Consider the following 19,803-nt stretch of genomic DNA (forward strand, 5'->3'; position numbering starts at 1 on the left):
TGCTTAAGGAAGTTTTTCCTTTAGTCAGCATGTCTTTACTAGATATTATAAATCGGTCTTTGTTGACAGAACATGTACCACAGTCCTTCAAGGTAGCTGTAATTAAAGCTTGTCTTAAACCTGTTCTCGCTCCAGAGGTGTTGGCTAACTACAGACCTATCTCTAATCTTCCCTTTCTCTCTAAGATCCTTGAGAAATCCGTCGCAAATAAATTATGTGATCTTCTACTTGCATCGGATCAAGGACTCATCTTTTTTCTTATCTTGCTGGACCTCAGGAACAGCACTTAGCTGGTTTAAATCCTACTTATCGGATCGATCTCAGTTTGTGCTTGTAAACGGTGAATCCTCGAAGACCACCAATGTTGGTCACGGAGTCCCACAAGGTTCTGTACTTGGACCGATTTCATTTACCCTCTATATGCTTCGTTTGGGCGATCTTACCAGGAAACACTGCATAAACTTGTTATGCAGACGATACTCAACTGTATCGGCCAAACAAACCAGAAGAGACCGACCAGCTTGTTAGACTTCAAGAATGTCTTTGAGACATCAAAACTTGGATGACCGGCAACTTCCTGATGCTAAACTCAGCAGGTCTCCGTAGATCGTAGTTCCTTCTGGACCCTGGTCCTGACACCTGCCATGGCCCTGCTGATGCCTGCTGCTGCCATCATCATCATTATTATTTTAGGTATTGATCATATTACTGTCATCATAAAGCAACATTACCCTCTCCTAAAGTCTTTGTGCTCTCCCTCCCCACAGGCTTCTGTGGATGGTCGTTCTATCTGATGGTGGTTGTCCCTGCAGTGGTCCTGCTGTGCGCCTGGCTTACTACTCACAATTACTTGAATCATTTCTGTCACAGGATTTGCATGTATTATACATTGTTCATTCTGTACACATGGCATCCATTGTAGTCTGTCCATCCCGGGAGTGGGAAGAGAACGTCAGAGTTCTCTCCCCTTTTTTCCCCATGGAAGGGTTTTTCATTTTTGGGGGAGTTTTTCCTGTGCCGATGTGTGGGTTTCGGGAGAGAGGATGTCGTATGTGTACAGACTGTAAAGCCCTCCGAGGGGCTATACAAAATAAAATTTATTGAATTGAGGTCTGGACCAATCTGGCTGCAACAAACATTAAATTGTGGACAATTGTTTTTTATTCCTCTGTGACGATCGGCTGGATGTAGGTTTTCCCAGCGTGAAGTGTCAGCTGGAGTGTAAATTTTACTTTCATAGTCCATTAATCATAATGATGCTGAAAGATCTAGCTGTGATTAATCATTTGAGAGAAAAAGGGCGAACCCAACAAAAAAAACACATCAGCAAGTACATCTGGTAATTCCTGTTTGCTCTTTTGTAATAACAACTACACAAATAATATGTCAATCATCAGTAATTCCCCTAAACACCTGTCTCTCTACAGATGCTGCAGCCACTCCAGCACATAGAGAAGGCACACACATGTCTTCAATTATGATGTGCATGTTTAATATCAGGGTTCTCCTCATAAAAACAATGAAAGATTCTGATACAAATGGCAAATTACTGCTGTTTGGAACTACGGTTGAGTGTTGAGTCAGTTCCTGCTCCACCAGTTGGACCTACTAGCTCCAACTGGTTAAAGAGGCCGTTGGAATTTCACAATATTATCTCCGCATCAGCTGTTAGCGGTTTGTGTGTGTGTATGTATATGCAAAATGTGCTGAGAACATATACATTCACGTTTGTAATATAGCTGAGTTTTCAATCAAGAGGGAACAGAACCAGAACACGAAAGAAACAAGAAAGTACAAATTCTGCAACGACTAAACACTATAATAACAATTGCTAAACTTGCAGAACCATATATATATATATAAGTGTGTGTATAGTTGATTTATTATGATGATTATCTGCAATACTCGTGGGGGCTGGCAGAGAGAGAGAGAGAGAGAGAGAGAGCGAGAGGGGGGAGTGACAGCAGGGGGAGGAGTGTGTTGCATCACGGTGTTTTGCGCACAGAGCGTGGGGTCCAGTCTACGTGGTTCCGGGAGAGAGACGCGTTGCAGGCTGGATATCTACAGTCACTCTTGTTTGCTCAGCGTGCAGCCATGGAGCGAGGATCAGCGTGTCGGACGTCCCTCTTCTGGATCTCGGTTGTGTTTTACGTCGCTGGAGGTAAGCCCGGGGGGACTTGTCTCTGGAGAGACAACTTGTGAACGTCTGCCTTTGAGTGACAGCCGGCTGGATGTGATGATGGGGAAGATACTCGCGCTCAGCGCCGGGTTAAGGGGAACCAACCCGCCGTTAGTCTGAACGCGCTGTAACGGGCTGTAAAGTCACCAGCGGACTGTCTCGTGCTTTGTTTTGGAAACTTCGCGATTCAACAAAAATACGTGTTTTGTTGTTGACATTTTCGGAGCGTCAACAAGGCCGTTCGGTCTTTATTTGCTGTTGTTGTTGTTTTTGAGAGCGAACATCTGGTGTGAAGCCGCTCCAAAGCCCCACCCAGGGGACGCGGCGGGGTGTAAACGCGCGTCATGGTCCGCTCGGAGAGTCTTCACTAAACAGCCACAAATTGGTGGGGGAGTCGTCGACGTTTTTGGACTTGCAGAGTCTTAAAATGCACTAAAGCGTGAAGCACCGGGCGCGCGTGAAATCCCGCTGCGGGAACTTTCCGAACGCTGCGCGCGCCTGCGCACGGCTGTTTTGGTGACCTATACATTCATGCAAACATTCAAATTAAATAAAAAAAACATGGTACATTTTCACGGTGTCGAAGGAACACGTTGGCGGTGCTGCCTCGATAAAGGGACTCTTTCTTATTCTTGAAGTTTAGGCGCAGGAGGAGGCGGCAGAAGCAGCTGTTGCCTCCGGGGCGCACGGTGCTTCAATTCAAACGCCCCGGAAACCCTGCAGAGGTTTTCAGCTTTAAGATTTAGATAAACTACTAAACTCACATGTTTACACATAAGTACGTCAACTGGTGACCCATCCTGCACAATAATGGTTATTTATTATACAAAACAGGTTTAGTTTTGAAATGTTTGTAGCCCAGTTTTCTAAGTTTATTCAGTTTTCAAATATCCTGCACACACAGGCCTTTCAAACTCAGAGGCCCCAGAAACAGATCCAATAGGCTGGTCTAACTTTAGAACTGCTCCCTTCAGCCCTCTTGTGTCTTTTGGGTTTGTTAGTTTCCTTCCTCTAAGCCCACGATGAAAACAGCCATTTGTGCTGCTGCCAATAATGTGTTTCTCCTCCACAAAAGTGGACTAGAGATAAACAGAGCGATAATCAGCGCCTCGGCCCTTTCCTCTCGGTCTAGATAAGCACTTAGCCCCCTATGGAGGACAATGGCACTTTCCCAAAACGGTTAATAAACGGCACACAGGATGCGGCTGCTCCTTCTTTCTGTCTCGGCCACTTTCTTGTCCTGCTGTGACAGTTTGTCTCGCTCATTGATCCCCTGTCCTAAATGAACACATCATTATTAGGGTGTAGTGATAAAACGAAGGGACTAGCAGTCAGCAAGTGTGTTGATGTGCAGCAGCAGTGTGGGCACAAACTGCACGAGAGGAAGGGGAGCTCCCCAGTCCTTCCATGGCTCTCTGTGTTATCACCTTTTTAGTTGTTTGACATTTATAGCGGTTCTTCTTTTAATATTTGATGTGAGGCAAGTGAGAGAAGGTAAAGACTGGGAAAACACCGCTGGCCTTCATTTCCTCCATTAAGGATGTCGCTCCCACACTGATTGCACTGATTGCATTGTGCATTGAGCTTCACGCGTGGCGTCTTCTAGGTCACGATAATCAGCAACATAGGTGTAAACATAGGAAACTTTTAATATAAACTGTTTAACAGTATCGTACTAGTATGAAAATTGCAAAATGAGCCAAAAAGAGGGAGGGTGCAGACTAGTGTCTAATAATTAAATCACTTTAAATTAAGTAATTGTGAAATTTCAGCTGCATTGTTGCTGGAGCTCAACAAAGAAATGATGGAGTAATGATGTTTGTAACATTGTCTTTACACAATCATTTAGTGATGTCGGTAAATGTATGAAATAGATTTAGAGGAAGAGGAAGGTTGCGACTGGCACGGAGTGTTTCAAACCAGGGTTAGGATTAGTTTATCGCCGATTGGCTCCCAAGCTGAAAGACAGTGAATGAAAGTAATCTCATGTCGCCGATTCCTGAGCAGAGTTTCTTCACTGACCCTGAACCGCCTCCCTGAGGACTAGGTAGGGTCTGAAGGGGCACATACTAACACTTCCTGTTACTGAGAAGATGGCTAATGGTTGTTATGCCAAGAGCTTCAACTGAAACTCTCATACTTTCTTAGTGTGTTTGTGGAGAGACTAATCCGGGATCCTCCTGCTGGTTTCATTTACACCCTGTAATGGGCTGGATAATCATTACCATTACAGTAGGTGTGAAAGAGGGTGGAGTCTGAAGTGTGTGTGTTTGTACAAACACAGGTAGAGAACTGAAAGGATACCAGATTTTCCAGTCAGGTATGTTCAATAGTTGTCAATTGTATCGGCACTTCTTCACTACAGAAGAAGAATTAGATATACTGTTGCAGAAAAGTTGGTAGGTTGTGATGGTTGTACGTAGTGTCATGTAAGGAGATATGAAGGCATGTGTAATTAATTTGCACAGGCTCGGCTGTATGTCTGAATGTAAGAAAGCTGTCAGATGCAACAAATCCCAAACAGGTGGCATTCTGGCTCAAAACAAAGGAGGGCCTGTGTCGGGGCCCTGGGGGGCTATCAGGATCCTGAGAACAGAGATCAGAGAAGGAAACTTAGATCCATAATAGAGCCAAAAGACAGATGTCTTGTTTCAAGTCGGTTCCAGACTCGGGACAGAGATAGCTGTCAGTCGTTACCTGGTTGCCGTCACATCCAGACGGCTCAGACAGTGCTGACGCCTCGTCAAATTGACACTGAATACGGCACAAATCTATCTCCTTTTATAAGGCGAGAGAAACCGCTGAGGAACCGCTGAGCTGAGGCAGGACGGCAGGGCGGGTGTGAAACAGGAGAACAGAAGGGCTTCCCCTCCTATTGTCCCAGGGAATAGGATATTGGTAGTGCAAAAAAACATCAATTTCCTCCTTCATTATACAGTGCATGCAACAAACCTGCTGCTATGCTGCTCTCCCTGGGTTTAAACTTCCCGTGACGCACAGCATGTGTTTTGACTTTGACGGCAGACAGAACACACCTGTAGTGACATCATCACTGAGATGAGGTACGGGTCAGGGGGCAGCCTGTTTGAAATGATCAGCCCACAGGGAGCCGTACAACATCAGCTGTGGCCCTTCACATTCCGCTTCAAGTAACGAGGAGGAGGAGGAGGGGAAGCCATGTCGACGACTCAGATGCTGATCAATGGTGCAACTGCAAATAATGCATACTTGCTTGCATATATTTCTTCCACTGCACTACACCCCCACACATTTTCACACTCACTGACACGGCCTTCCTGAGTTCCCCGCATTTGTAAATGCTGAACCACAATCTGTTCCAGCCAGCGGATGGTTGTGATCTATCAAAGCAGACGAGGCCGGAGTTGTGGTGTTGTTTTACATGCAGGATTTATAGAAAGCCATTGGGTGTGTTGATGCCGCACTACGGACTGTGTGGTTTATGATGTGTCTGCAACAGGTTGTTTGTTTAGTTTGTAGGAAGTAGAGTGTGGCATCAGACTGCTTAGCCTGAGGATGGGTTTGTTTTGTTGTGTTATGGCAATGAGACAGTGCTAGACAGAACAGGATGCCGTTTAATGTGCCCTGTATATATTCCAGGAACTGATCAACGCTGACACTACACATTTCCACGGGATCTTGTGTGCATGGGTTTGAATCTCTCTCACTGACTGAGAGAATCATGTGCCGTCTTTAACCCTCGAACAAATATATGCAGAACAGGAAACAAACTGCAGAAATAGTCCACAGGAAACCGTCTGACTTGATTGGTAGTTTCAATGATTTGTTTTTAAACTCAAGTTATGTTTGCCAGCACACTCAAATTATGCAAACGCTTCAACTTCAGAAAAAGTAGCTGCCACTTCCGTCAGAGTAATGGTATTTTTTTTTACTTACTCATCTCTTTCCTCTGGCTTTTATTTGTGATCTTTAGGGATCTGTCTGCCCTGGGTGGGCTTCTCACACACACACATTTCTACTGTCTACAAATCCCAGCTACTTTACTAGGATTGACTTTCTTTAACAAAAAAAATGTATCTTCTATCCAAAACCTTTGTGTGGTAAAAACAGTGAAACGCACCCAAGAGGACAGCTGAAGGTCGAAGGTCAGGACATATACTGTTGTATTTGTTACATACTCTCTACCATACTTGTCTATTCTCTCTAGGTAAATGCGACGTGTCCCACGCCCACTCCACTCTAAGTGTTTCCGTCCCCCACCTGTACTACACCTGTCCCGAGGGGGCGACCGTCAAACTGGTGTGTGACCAGCAAGGGGCCACCTTGCACCACACTGATGCCCTGAAGCGTAGCTGGCTTTTCACGCCCCACAGCGACCAGCGCTGCAAGGGACCGGCGGGCCCACGCCACACGACCATAGGCCATTCACGTGGAAACCGCAGCCTGCCGGCGGGGTTGCAGTATGGATCTGCAGAGCACCACTTCTGGGTGATTTTGCAGAATGTGACCCACTCTGACCAGGGACGCTACTGCTGCATGCTGCTAGACTTCCAGCTGGAACACAAACACGCCGCCCTCGTGCAGAAACCGCACAGCCACGTCATCCTCCATGTGACACCACGTAAGGACTTCAAATGCGTGGCTGTGAATGTGTATTAACGGTCGTACCCTGAGGTGATGCTAGCTAGAGCAATTAGCAGGCAGACACCCAAACCGATCTGTTTTGCTCTCTTTGCAGGGAGAAATGGGTCTCAAGACTGCACTGTCTGGGATCCAACACCAGCAGGAGGTATGTCACCTTATTGAAGGCTTTAATGCCAACCAAGGACTAGCCAGTTACTGTGTTTGTTTACCTCAGTCTCTCTGTTGCTTCCCCAGGCTCCGTGCCAGTGGCCTTGGCCGTAGCAGCCTGCATCTTGGCCCTGCTGTCATTGCCTCTCATTCTGGTGCTTGTGTACAAACAGAGGCAGAACTCCCATTCAAGCAGGCGTACGTAATACTTAATAAGCACACGCGCACTTATTCCCACGTCCATGCTGCATAAATGTCTCACACCGGGTTCCCTATGGTGTTTTTGTCGGACACATATTTCCTGTCTATGAGGAGGATTGACTGTATTGCACACAGTAGGAAGTGCATTCACTCATATTCATATTCACAATGGCCCATTTCCCGCTTCCTCTCTCCCAGGTGCACAAGAGCTGGTGAGGATGGACAGGTACGTTTTCCCACAGTCCGTCAGGCAGCTGCTTTCATAACACAGCTGCTCTTTAGACTGAATACATGGATATTCCTCTGTGAAGTGGCCACAACACGTCTTACACTAAAGGGGGTTTCACACACAAAACATGACGAGACCATAGTACAACTCTGAATAATTAACTCGTGTTCACTAAAGATCTACAAATAGCTTCAAAACATTTATGAATCATCACTCACTACATTTATTTTGGGCACACAGTCTTAATTACTACACACCAAAAAACAGCCACAGTCTTAACACTGTACCGTGTGTTGTGTGGTACTGGAATGCATTTTGTGGAAAGGTTATTTACTTTACAGCACAATGTGTGTAAATGAACATGTGGAGATTCTAAACATCTTGAGCAACAGGTGAATGTTGAAACAGTTTATTGAGTCATATTGGCAATGTTTTAGTCATCGCTGCGCTTCCCTTTCTTGTGCGTGCGTGTGTGTTTGCAGTGAGGCTCAAGGCCACGAAAACCCTGTGTTCCTTGGGGGATCGCCGCAGATAAAGACCCGCACGGTTTCTCAGATAATGACCAGGCAGTCCTCAGAGACAGGGCGCCACCTGTTGTCTGAGCCAGGGACCCCCCTCTCTCCTCCTGCACACGGGGACGTATTCTTTCCAATGGAGGGTAGGACGCGCACCCCCCCCCCACACACACACACAACCCTGTACATCCTGACAACAACGCTGCATGCTCAACGAAATTGAGTTCATAAAACAACGTGGACTCTGAATCCCCCCCAGCAAAGGACGGGATACACGACTCCGTGGGTGTCTTTCAGTGAAGGAGTGAGCTTGCTCGTTGCCTTGTTAACTACATTCTGAATGCATAGACCCGACTCCTTTGACATGCTGGTCTGACACTAAGGACAATGTACTTAAGTAGTGGCACGTAACAGTGTTGCACAAGGACCGATTTCCTAATGTACATGCAGTATGGTCAAATCCTCTGATGAAACCAAAGAACAACCATGGCTGCGTCAGTTTTAGCTGAAACATCCCGTGTGCGGTCAAAGTGTCAGAGCAAAGATGGTGACATTCTTGAACAGCTGGGTTGAGTCAGAAAAGCATTTTCTGCGTGGGGAGTTTACATTCTCTCCCAAACACCAGTGAAACCACCTCCTTATGTTGTCACCCTCTTCATTCTTCTTTTGCCTCACTCACAAGTCATTTTCCACCCTCAGGCACTAATGGTCCCTTCGGCCTTTCTCTCCGACTCCACTTGAAATAATACTGAAACATTAGTTACGGTGAAGGGGTTCAATCCTGAGTGTTTTCCTACCAATTCCCGAGGCAGACATTCCAGGCATACTGAGGTGGATTGAGACATGGTACTCCTATGACCTGTCACATCTGGGAAAAGTCTATGAAACACCTACTGGAACGTGACATGATCAGCAAAAACAGAGGATGAAACTGGGCCACCCACACTTGGAGACACAGACAGTAATGAGTAATGTGACCAGGTAACTTCTGATAATGGTAATGAACAGATGCAATATTCATCTCAAATTGCAGAACTGTTCCTCCTCTAAAGAGTGCAAGGACTATTGATGTAATCATCTACAACCCAAGAAAACCTCAATATGTGTTGCACCCGTCACAGTGGATTTTCCAGTTGGAAACCATTTCCCTTCAATAGTCTACAAAATTTATATTGAATACCAAACCTGGTTTCTAGCCTGAGGTTTGTTATTACATCTCGGAAAGCCACACTTTGGGTTCCTTGTTCATCTTTTTCTGACCGTTGACCTTTAGCTGAGAGGAATTTAACACAAAGCAGTTCCGCCTAATCTTCAATATGTCGCAACTTCAACTTGAGTTCTTCTGCTTTTTAATCGGTTCCCAGCTAAACACAGAAATCTATCTGTCATTCTGTGTGCATATATCATTTTTTCTGCCTTTCCCTATAGGCAGGAACTACAATTGTTAATTCTTTCATGTCTAAATTTACGCACACAAACATGAAATGTGCGCTCGAGCCGATTGATGCATGTGGATTACTCGCTATGTTTCTCATGCTGTCACTGACCTGCGCTGTTCTCTGTTCCAGACACCATCCCCGAGTCTCCGGACTTCCTGCAGATTTAGACGGGTTGGAACCTTGTGCATTGCTCTGACTGCTGACCTGGAAATAGTCCTGCAACCCTCTTTCCTCTGCCTCCAAAGTGATGTGGGCCTTATCAGCTGCCTCATAATAACTTCTGCTGGATTCTAGTCCGCAAATTGTCTGGACCGCAGGAGGGAACGGACTGCCTTTTCTTACTCCAAAACGTTTTCCACCAGACACAGCAGCTGCAGGCCAACTTGTGCCGTGGCAGGGTCGCTCTGCGCTCTGACAATGACCAACAGGGGCCGTTTCTTGAAACAAATACAGAGTGCTGAGGGTGGGGGCCCCGTCATGGGCTGAGGTGGCAGGTCAAGAGATATTAAACAGTGCTGTGGACTTAAACTCATTCAAAGGAAGAGTCTGGTTCACCGTGGGCCGTTATGTAGTTCAAACCAAAGAGCTGCCCCCGTACTCTGGAATTGGTTGATTTGCGGCGTGTAACGCATAGCAAGCCATCTGCACGATCAAGTGCGTGAACAATAATAGAATATATATTATATATATTCGCTGACAACATATCAATTGGTAACTGCAGAAAAAGAACTGAATGATCCGTCGGTCCCTGTGAAACCAGGTTAACACATCTCGCTCCAGTTGTATTGCGTCAGTGGAAACCCAAACGTCGTCCTCCCCGTCATTGTAACAAAGTGCTCTCACAGGGAGGCTCATTGGTCGGAGAGCTCTCTACCGTGTTTGTTTCATTACACTGTTCCTCTGTGTCATACCCACTTGGCCTCGGCTTCTTTTCTCTTCCCTCTTTGCTACCTCAGTTACTGGCCGCTCTGCTGCTCTCAATACTCCCCTTCCTTCTTGTACTCACAAACGCAGCACTTCACAGCGGCCTTAAATCTATACGAGCATGCGGAAGTGTTTAGAAAGTAATTATTGATTCTGACAGTGCATGTCATTTAAAGTTGATTACAAATAATGTTTATTCATTTTCTCTTCTCTTCTCTGAATGTATCGCAACCACTCTTAATCACTGCCACCGCAACAATCCTTTTTGCTCCGATATAACGTGTTTGGATTTGATTGATCGAGTACATTAGTGCTCATTCCCATTAGTTTTAAAGTGCAATTTGATGTTAATAAGTAAATGCTATTCAGCAGGTGTGGAGGAATGGAAAAGGAATGTTGATCAAGACAAACGGAGAGAAAATAAGAAATGATTAATGATTATTAATAATTATTCATTTAGCTGTGTGAGACTGTTTAAGCAGTTGTTAGCAGTTTTTCTTATTGAGGTTAAAAATGTACAGCAGGTGCTGAATCATCTCCAAAATACATGTAGCAGGTATGTAGAAAAGGATCCCATGTTTGTATCTTAATTGAAATGTAAGAACTTTGATAAGTAGTCAAAGTCTTGAATATTTGTGCCTGTGTGTGTTTGTTGTGTTTGTGGTGTGTGTTCTCAAATATCAGGTTACAGTGTCAAGAATGTGTGTTTGCATTGGTATGTAATTGTGTGTTTTATACTGTAAAAAGCTTGTATACAAATACATGGAGCAGTGCAGCAACATCATTTTTATTGCGTTTATTGCATTTAAAGTGTCCTGGTTGTGGCTTGCTTAATAAAGTGGAGCTCTTAAACCTTAAAGCCGTGTGTTCATTGTTCTTTTCGGCAGGTCTCCAAAAGTATCACCACACAAGGACGTGAGGCGCTCGCTGCCCAGGGAGCCATTACAGAAGGAACAAGGTTGTTCCACTTGTTTGCCTCTGAGATGGTGGACACCAGAGGGAGACGGGCATTCAGGGGAAAATATGATAAAGCAATCTTAGGATCTTGTTTTAGGAGAGCCTGGGAGGGGTGGTGACTGTTGCACGGTATCTTCTTTCTTCAGTACTTTTTCCATAGTTCCATAGTTGTAAATGTTACATATGTTAAAGCCAAGGCAACAACGCTCTTTTTGAAACCCTTTTGAAAACATGACTTGTGGTTTTCCTGTTTACAAGCGAAGGCGTTTCCTGTGCATTCACAGCTGAACTACCAACCTTCTACTTAATCCCAGTTCTGTATTTTGCCTTCAGGCTGGTGTACAAAGGACACACAAAAATCACATGTTTTAGGACAGGTTTCTGCATCAAACTGCTCAAAGAACAGTGTTTAGAATATTTATAGACCACAAACATGTTGGAATTGATGTTTGTCTCTCTGCTATGTGGAGATGGCTCTTTGCAGCGTTGCACCTGTTTCTGCTGCGGTTTCTTACCGACAGAGGTGGTGCACCGTCATCTTCTACAGTGACAGTGAGTCGATACTCCTGCTGGCGCTCTCGGTCGGGAGGCGCCGGCCTCGTCACCATCTCTCCGGTCACCCGGTCCATGCGGAAGGTCAGGTCTTGGTTTCCAGCGGTGATGTAGTAGAACAGCATGGCGTTGGGGCCGATGTCTTTGTCGGTCGCTATCACGCGCAGGACGGAAGTGCCTCCTCCAACATTCTACAATCAACATCATAACAGAGGCCTCATTAAGGTGGAATAGACACTGAACTGTGATGAATAGATGAATACTATTATGCAAACGGTTGTGCGAGCGCGTCCCTACCTCACTTATACTGACGTTGTAGCCCCTCTGGCTTTCGATAACGGGTGCGTTGTCATTGATGTCCAGGATGTTGATGGTGAGGGAGTGGTCTGTGTATCTCGGAGGTGAGCCGTTGTCAATGGCACGCACCTGTAACAGCATACACATGCACTGTGTACTGCACACAAGACATAAACAAACACACGGGACAAAGAGTGTCTTCTAACAGGCCTCTACATCCAGTCTTGGTACGTCTGTGCAATATCTTGTGTTGGGAAGCCGGATGCAGGGAGCTTTCTTTTTTTATGTTAAATGGTTTTATGTGATCAGAAAACAACATTGTTTGTATTATCCAAAACTCACACAATTATATTTTACTTTATTATGTTACAGCGCAGTGTCGATATATTTAGGTTAAACATGAAGTCAGGTTTGTGGTGTACATGGCCGTAGAGATTGGTGGACTGGTGCCGGACCTTAAGTAAGTAGCGGTCTACTGACTCTCTGTCCAGAGCAGCATTGACGAAAACCTCCCCGTAGGTGTCGTTCAATGTCTTGATCTTGAACACGTCCTCCATGTTGCCGGCCACCAGAGTGAAATTGACCTGCGGGAGAGTAATGAAAGAGACAAAGAGAAAGTGGGAGAGAAAGACAGACAGTGAAAGAAAAAGGACAAAGTGCTTCAGTCACACACTAATAGCAACGTTGTATGAATCTTTCAATGGATGGATTCGGTTGTTCAGGTTCTTTATCTTGTATACTGTGCTAAGAATGAATGGGGAGCACAACCGACACCACATGGAATTTAAAATAAGGAAAGAAAGGGATTCCTCGAAAAGAAAAAAAGAATAAAGCAATTATAACTCAGGGACAAGAGAAGATTTAGGGAGAGAAAAATAAATACAATCCGGTTGTGTGAAGTGAAAGACAAAACGCTGATGTCGTTAACAACAATGTGCTGCTGTAGTTTTCAGCATGTACATCTGATTGTATGAAGCATTAAAATCCATGATGCTAATCTATATTCTTGGAAATAGCTCTAGGGACTGTTTGTGTGTACACTGAGGATAACAGCAACACACAGTCAAATTAATCTAAACAACGTGTGGCCAAAATATTGTTGTTATCATGAAGAGGACAGAGATGTGTTTATTCCAACCGTCTCCATCCTTCTTCTTAATTCTCACCAGTCCATTTAATGCAGCATCTTTGTCCCTTCCCAGCACTACTGCCACTCTCTTCCCCATAGGTGTGCTCTCCAGGATGTCCACTGAAGTATCTGATGTGATGTCAAACTCCGGACTGTTGTCGTTCTCGTCCAGAATGGTGATTGACACCTGTCAAGATCAAAATACGACCTCCATAACTTGCAACACAACAAAATACTTACCCAAATCCTCAAAATTCAAGACGCTGCAGATAAATAAATGTCATGTTGGAAATCATCTTTAAAAAACAAGTCTTACCTTCTGCACTTCCAATGAGAGATGCAATGAATAAAAGAGGAATGCCGTTAAGTTTTCTACAACAAACAAGACACAACGCGTCCTGTAACACATGTACACAAAACAAAGGTACAATAACACAATTCAGGATGAGGCATACCACGGTGGAATCTTTTTTAGGTCCTCCATCATCAGCTACAACGGTCAAGGTGTACACGTCCCCCTTCTCTCTGTCCAGCTGGCCGGTCACGGTGATGCGGCCCTGAAGCACGGCACACACATCTGCATATAACTCTGGTGCAAAGTGCAAGCATTCTGATGTGTCAGACAGTGAGTACGGATTAGAAACTAATAACTATGAAATAAACCTACAACAACAACAACAAAAGATCCTCACTTCTCATCTTTCAAAGGAATCAAATGGCTTAAAAGCCAGCGAGCTGTCTGATCAGCTCACAGTCATGCAGCAACAAGCTTGAAGAGGTGTTGTTGAATCACGCTGTGGTTAATGGACGGTTAATGACAGATGGTGGGCATAGCCTTTGAAGCGTACAACAAAAAGAGGGAGGTACATTGTGCTCACACTGTCGTTGACCTTTCCCCCACTCACCGTTACGCTGTCTATCTTGAAGAGGGCCAGAGCCGCAGGCGACGTGTCGGGGTCGAAGCGGTACGTCAACTGATTCAAGTTGTCGGCGGACTGCGCCCGAACCTGGACGACCTCTGTCCCCGTGGCGATGTTCTCACGAAGCGAGGCCTCGTAACCGGCGGAGAAGAAGGCCACGGCCTCATCTAGCTCATTGAGTAGCGTGACGTAGACAGTGCAGAATCTCTGGTGGAAAGGCGGCGCCTGGTCAGTGGCCGAGACGTTCATCAAATAGGTGGTCTTGGTCTCGTAGTCCAGGTAGTCCACAGTGGTAATCAGGCCGGTGCTCACATCCACCTCGAACTTGCGGTCTGAGCCGGACACGAGAGCGTAAGCAACAGCTCCACCATCACCTGAGCAGCAAAAGGAGAGGTGGTGGGTGCGGAAAAGCTTAGAATAATAACTTTGAACAAACGCAAAATCACTCGTGGTCCTTGTAAAATTGTTACGTGATTCCATAGTTACAACATTCAAACAATTTCCTCCATTCGATGTTATGATGAACTGTTCAGTTGTCTTTGTTATGGTATTTCTGTTTCATGCTTAGTCTTCTGGAAAATGTACGTCACACAACAAATGTATCATAACGTGTCTAAAAACACTACGGGAAGTGAATAGAGGAAGTCTGCAATGTGGAGCAGAAGTGGTTATTTAAATGCTAGTTTCAGTGAATGTTTTTTTACTGTTTGCACGGTGATTTAATAACACGATAAACATGTGGCGGTTCAGAGGTTTGATATTCCTCTTTGCACTGGCACCCACTAGTGTCAGGACTAGTGAAGCTCTAAACAAGTAAGAGGTTTAAGGCCGCAGTCAGCAAAATGTCCTTTTGTGTTTTATGTCAGGAGGATGACACAGCGGACCCCCACAGCTGATGGATCCGAGACTGGACTCACCCGTGTCAGGGTCTGTGGCACGCACCACAATCACAGAGGTGCCGATGCCAGCGGTCTCTCTCAGGCCCAGCCGGTTGTACTGTTGCTGGGTGAACACCGGTACCTCGTCATTGGCATCGTCCACATATATGATCACCTGCAGGGAGAGACATTCACCCCTCAGCAGCTGTACATGCATTCTTTGAGAAAATAGGTAATGCGACATGGATAAAATATATACAGTATAGATCTATATTTATATAGGAAGACTTTTTATTTTTGCATGTATAGATCTTTTTATTATAGACTGAACAAACTACTGCTGCATAAGCATGGGGTTGTAACTTGCACACGTTACACAGCACACTCCTCCCAAGCTCCCCTCCCCTCCCTCACCCTCACAGAGCTCCTCATGCTTCCCTCGTCACTGTTGTAGGCCACCACTTCCAGCACATGGGAGCTGCTGGTCTCTCTGTCCAGCGCCCTGGGGCCTCTTGTCACCAGCCCGGTCTGATTGTCTATGCTGAACAGATTGTTGCTGTTCCCTGAGTGCATTTGTTCACAAACACACAGACACACACAGGCCAGTAAGAGAGAGAGAGGAAGGGGAAGAGAAACAGAGCAATGAGACTTCTTCAAAAATACCCATTTCAGCGAAACATTGAATCTATTCGACCAATTGGGTGAGATAATTGGTTGCCTTCAATGCAAATTTACTTCCAGTCATTACTGGTATTTTCACTCTGACTGCATCTAGAGAAATTGCATTGGGAAGAAGAGTAATTATCATACCTACCCATGGGGCAGAAAAGCTGAAATCAGTCAAATTTTGGAAACTTACTTGTGGAAATCCATTTTACCACATTTTCAAAAGCTGGATTAAAAACGCAATCAAAATAGATGTAATAATTCAACCTGGTGCATCTTGGGAGCCCATTCTCTTTTTACATTTGTAGAGCAAGGAGGCCGGGTCTCCGACCCAAGTAATGCAGCACTCACCAGTGAGGATCCTGTACAGAACTTTGCCGTTCTCCCCCTGGTCGGCATCTGTAGCTTGAACCTGTGCAGACAAAGCATAAAGTTTGTATAAAATAACTTCACAGGGACTCCAAACACAACCAAATCTACAACAAGTAGAAAAAAACACCTGGCTGCAGAGAATTATCATTAATCTCCCATCACAACTGTTACCATTCAACAGCTTTACTTTTTATTTTGCAGTTTGATGAAAGGAACGTAGAGCAGTCAGATCCTCATAGTCCTGGATAGAAAGTACATTCCATTCACACTTTGATTGAATCCTTGCGTTCTACCAAGAGATGGAAAAATACCACTTCTTTCTCATTCAGCACACAGCCACTTGTTGCCACAACAACAACCCCAACATGGCTCGGCAGTAAGTCTATTCCGTCAGAACTTCTTTCTCTGTCTGTGTCGCAGGCGGAGAGCCAGAACCCGGTGCAGACAGCGCGGCTCCACAGCGCGCACAGATAAATAGTGCGGCATGCTGGGCTGCTGCTGAATGGGCCGCGTCAGGAGACCGGCTCCCGGATCCAGAGAGCCGCTGGCGCCGGACGAGGCTCGTGTCATATCACTCCTCTGTGGATGTGTCAGACTCTGTGGAGAGGCCGTCAAGAGTGCGTATTCAATCGCACACACATGCATGTGCGTGAACTCCGGTGCGCAAGAAATACACAAGCACACACAATCTCTCGCTCTTGCAGCCCCCCTCCTCCTCCTCCTCCTCCTCCTCCTTCTCCTCCTCCTCCTCCCTGCCCTGCGTGTTCTTCTCTGCTCTCCTTGTGAAGAGGGGCCCAACTTCACTCTCATTAGCTTTATAAAGAGATGTGGAGAGAAGAGGAGAAAGAAGAGGAGAGGGGAGGGGGAGACGGAAGGAAAAAAAAGGGAGTCTGGGGGGTCAGCTTGGGGAGTGATGAATAGGGTATTACACAGTGGACTGCACCACTTAGGCCATAAAAGGGGGTGTATGAAGTGCAGGACTAAATTGCAGAGCCAGATGTTGTAAGTGTAAGCATGTGGAGTGTGATCACAGAGAGCTTCTTCACCCGCCGTCTGCACGGCTCACAAAACAGACTATTGTCTTCGGCACCCGGGGATTAAAACAGCAGCGAGCGACGATACCTGTCGTAATGCCCCCCCCATCTCGCCTCCTTTCACTCCTTATGCCCTCTTCCTCCCCAGCGTTTTCCCCTCTGTCTCTGGGAAAGCAGCAGTTTAAGGGGGAAAAACAAGTGCGTGAAGCCAAGGAACAGGTCTGACCTCAGTTACTGGAACTAAGCAAGGAACTGTTTGAGTCTTTACAGTGTGGGTGTAAGTATAGATTTTTCATGGGTCTTATTCCCAATTACTAAATATTAAGTTGGAAGAAGCAACGTGAATTGCCAAGTAATTTAGGTAGTAAATCATCTCAAATTTTAAGAGTTTTAAGATTGCTTACAATTTCAGGAATGTCTCTTAAAACCTACATTTCACATCTGCGGTATTTTTGATGAAACTCCTAAAACCTAGATGGACATGTGAGGTGCTTGACTTGAGCTCGAGTAACTGCACCTTGTCTGTATGTGGAGACTGTTCTACACATTTGGTTGAATATTATTACGACCGATCTGGAAGGTAGATTTGAAAATGAGCCCACTAAGGCTTCACATATAACTGTATTGCAATGAAAATACTAAGAACATGAATCAGAGAGCGATCACAAATATCTATTCTATTCATTTGGTATGTATTCAACAAATACATGAACTTGAAAGCGTAGACAAATTTTGCTGGTGAAAAAGTTAAGAAATCTTTGTGTGAAAACTAGCTGAGCAGTCAGATCTGAAGGAGCAACAGTGTGGAGAGGAGAGCACCTTCCGCCTGAGCTGCCGGCTTAGGAGCAGCGTGCCTAATCACGAATATGTGCAGCGCGCTCTACAATCTGTGTGAATGAGCAAGAAAGTTTGCGCTTGAATCGCTGGCGTATTGTGTGTGTGAGTGCGTGTGCGTGTATTTGCGCGCGTGTGTTTGCGTGCGTCATACGTGCTCGAAGGCGCTGACTAATGAACTGACTCTCTAACGAGCCATCCTGCTCCACTGGCCTTTTCACAGTTTTCCTGGCATTTGGTCTTAAAAATAATTTCACGTCCCAATGTGTTTCCCTTAAACCGATAAGCCATGCTTTGTCTCCGCTGAATTAAGGACGATGACATTTACAAATGTTACTATGCCGAAGATGGGGGCGCAAAGAATGGGGGCTGGTGGGGAGGGGGGGTTATAATTGGAGACCAGGATAGAAGAGGTGGGGGGCCTTGCATCTTACAAGGGGCATTTTATTAAACCCAATTTGTTTTACATTGAAGAAAGCCTTTCAAGCGTTGACTGTTTTGCGGTCCTTGATTTAATAGCTACATAATTGCCGCAAATGCCAAACGCATCTGCATGTGCACGCAGGCGTTTCTTTGCGTATTTGTGCACGTGTGCGCTTGCGTGTGTGTACATTTATCATAAGCACTTGGGTGTATAATCCCAATAAAGGGAAAATAAACCTACTCAGCTTGGTTAGTGAGGCAGAGAGCTGCTGTGGCACTCGAACACACGCACAGATATAGAGTAACACATGCGCACACACAGCATCCTGACATATCCCTCCAATCTCATGTTGTTTTCCCCGTCTAGGGCCAAGACAACATGAACACCACTGAACCAGATTCCAACTCCACCTCTACACCATACACAGAAAATGTCCCTGTGTCCAGCCTGCCCACCACGCCGATGTCCCCCGCCAGCCCGCTGCCTCCATCCTACTCTCCCGGCGTCCCGGACCCAGAGTTCACCATCATGGTGGTGGTGGGCTTGTTGCTGGTGCTGGCGGGGTTAGCCGCCTTCCTGGCTGTGTGCCGGCCCTCGGAACAGGACGGCGGCTCCGAGGCGAGCTGCGGCCCGGGAGGGAGCTCGGCCCGAGGAGGAGGGCGGTCCAGCGAGCCCCAGCTCAAGGTGTGGAAGAGGCTGGGCTCATACCGGCGTTCGTACAACATCTCCTTCAGACGGCCGCCCCATCGCAGGCCGTACGAGCGGGAAAGCGCACAAGTGTGCCGGCCTCCGGCCCGACAGACACCACAGCCGGACAGCAGAATGGAGCCCCCCCTCACTACGCCTTGTCTATTTGACTATGTCACGGAAATATGACCAGAGGACAGGCGGGAGGCTGACTGACTGCTTCCCAAAACAAGTGACACACCGCCAAGGACATTATTGATAACTGTAAAGGGCGATGCAGAAGTCACATTTCTGGGACTGATCATTTCACCCCGTGCAGCAGGTAATGTTGTTAGGTATGGATGATGTTTTTTGCACTATATATAGAGTTAAAAGGAGTATTTAATCCAACAACGACTAAATTCATTAAATTCGCTCAGCAAGAATGTAATGCATCATTAAATTCACCGTCTGCACTGAAATAAATTCCCTCTGATTTAATTATATTCAATTTTTTCCAAGCATATGAAATAAACTGAACAGATGAAATACACAATAATTGTACAGACAGAATTCTTCCGGCAAGGCACTTGTTCAAATAATGACTTCTATTTTCATGCCAATAAATGGATTCATAGTGTGGGTACGACTACCTCTCTTCACACTGAAAATTGTCCTGATAAAGAAAATCCCCATCCATCTCATAAATAATGTGCATTAAGGCTATTGGTTTCATATGAAACACAATGGGTTATCAATGCGTTCATGACTGATGCAACCTGAGCCAAAGGGGGACCCCCCTGTGACTGATTCTTTG

The 19,803-nt window shown here is 45.7% G+C and overlaps 3 protein-coding genes across 4 annotated transcripts in view; 2 read left to right on the forward strand and 1 right to left on the reverse strand.

Annotated features, from left to right (window-relative positions):
- cdh23 (cadherin-related 23) overlaps nucleotides 1-19,803 on the reverse strand; it is a 135,094-nt gene that overhangs the window by 15,684 nt on the left and 99,607 nt on the right. Inside the window, exons 28-36 of the mRNA XM_078104959.1 lie at nucleotides 16,008-16,068; nucleotides 15,405-15,553; nucleotides 15,030-15,165; nucleotides 14,098-14,486; nucleotides 13,648-13,749; nucleotides 13,230-13,379; nucleotides 12,519-12,647; nucleotides 12,064-12,192; nucleotides 11,730-11,957 (exon numbers count right to left, since the gene is read on the reverse strand). Of these exons, the coding sequence (XP_077961085.1) occupies nucleotides 11,730-11,957; nucleotides 12,064-12,192; nucleotides 12,519-12,647; nucleotides 13,230-13,379; nucleotides 13,648-13,749; nucleotides 14,098-14,486; nucleotides 15,030-15,165; nucleotides 15,405-15,553; nucleotides 16,008-16,068 (1,473 nt within the window). The remainder of the gene's footprint in view (nucleotides 1-11,729; nucleotides 11,958-12,063; nucleotides 12,193-12,518; nucleotides 12,648-13,229; nucleotides 13,380-13,647; nucleotides 13,750-14,097; nucleotides 14,487-15,029; nucleotides 15,166-15,404; nucleotides 15,554-16,007; nucleotides 16,069-19,803) is intronic.
- On the forward strand, nucleotides 1,742-11,116 carry vsir (V-set immunoregulatory receptor). The gene is made up of 7 exons (XM_040179331.2): nucleotides 1,742-2,161; nucleotides 6,366-6,779; nucleotides 6,897-6,947; nucleotides 7,037-7,147; nucleotides 7,349-7,376; nucleotides 7,862-8,037; nucleotides 9,463-11,116. The coding sequence occupies exons 1-7, from the start codon at nucleotides 2,095-2,097 to the stop codon at nucleotides 9,498-9,500; spliced, it is 885 nt and encodes a 294-aa protein (XP_040035265.1). The 5' UTR covers nucleotides 1,742-2,094; the 3' UTR covers nucleotides 9,501-11,116.
- LOC120821008 (uncharacterized) lies at nucleotides 17,024-19,629 on the forward strand. 2 transcript variants are annotated; one of them, XM_040179332.2, is made up of 2 exons: nucleotides 17,024-17,339; nucleotides 18,687-19,629. In XM_040179332.2, exon 2 carries the CDS (start codon nucleotides 18,699-18,701, stop codon nucleotides 19,194-19,196), a length of 498 nt encoding a protein of 165 aa, XP_040035266.1. In that variant the 5' UTR covers nucleotides 17,024-17,339; nucleotides 18,687-18,698; the 3' UTR covers nucleotides 19,197-19,629. The 2 variants fall into 2 exon arrangements, with proteins under 2 accessions (XP_040035266.1, XP_040035267.1); XM_040179333.2 differs by having other exon boundaries at nucleotides 17,208-17,333.

Source organism: Gasterosteus aculeatus, chromosome 6 (assembly GCF_964276395.1).
Source record: "Gasterosteus aculeatus chromosome 6, fGasAcu3.hap1.1, whole genome shotgun sequence".
In the NCBI taxonomy this organism is placed as follows: Eukaryota; Metazoa; Chordata; class Actinopteri; order Perciformes; family Gasterosteidae; genus Gasterosteus; species Gasterosteus aculeatus.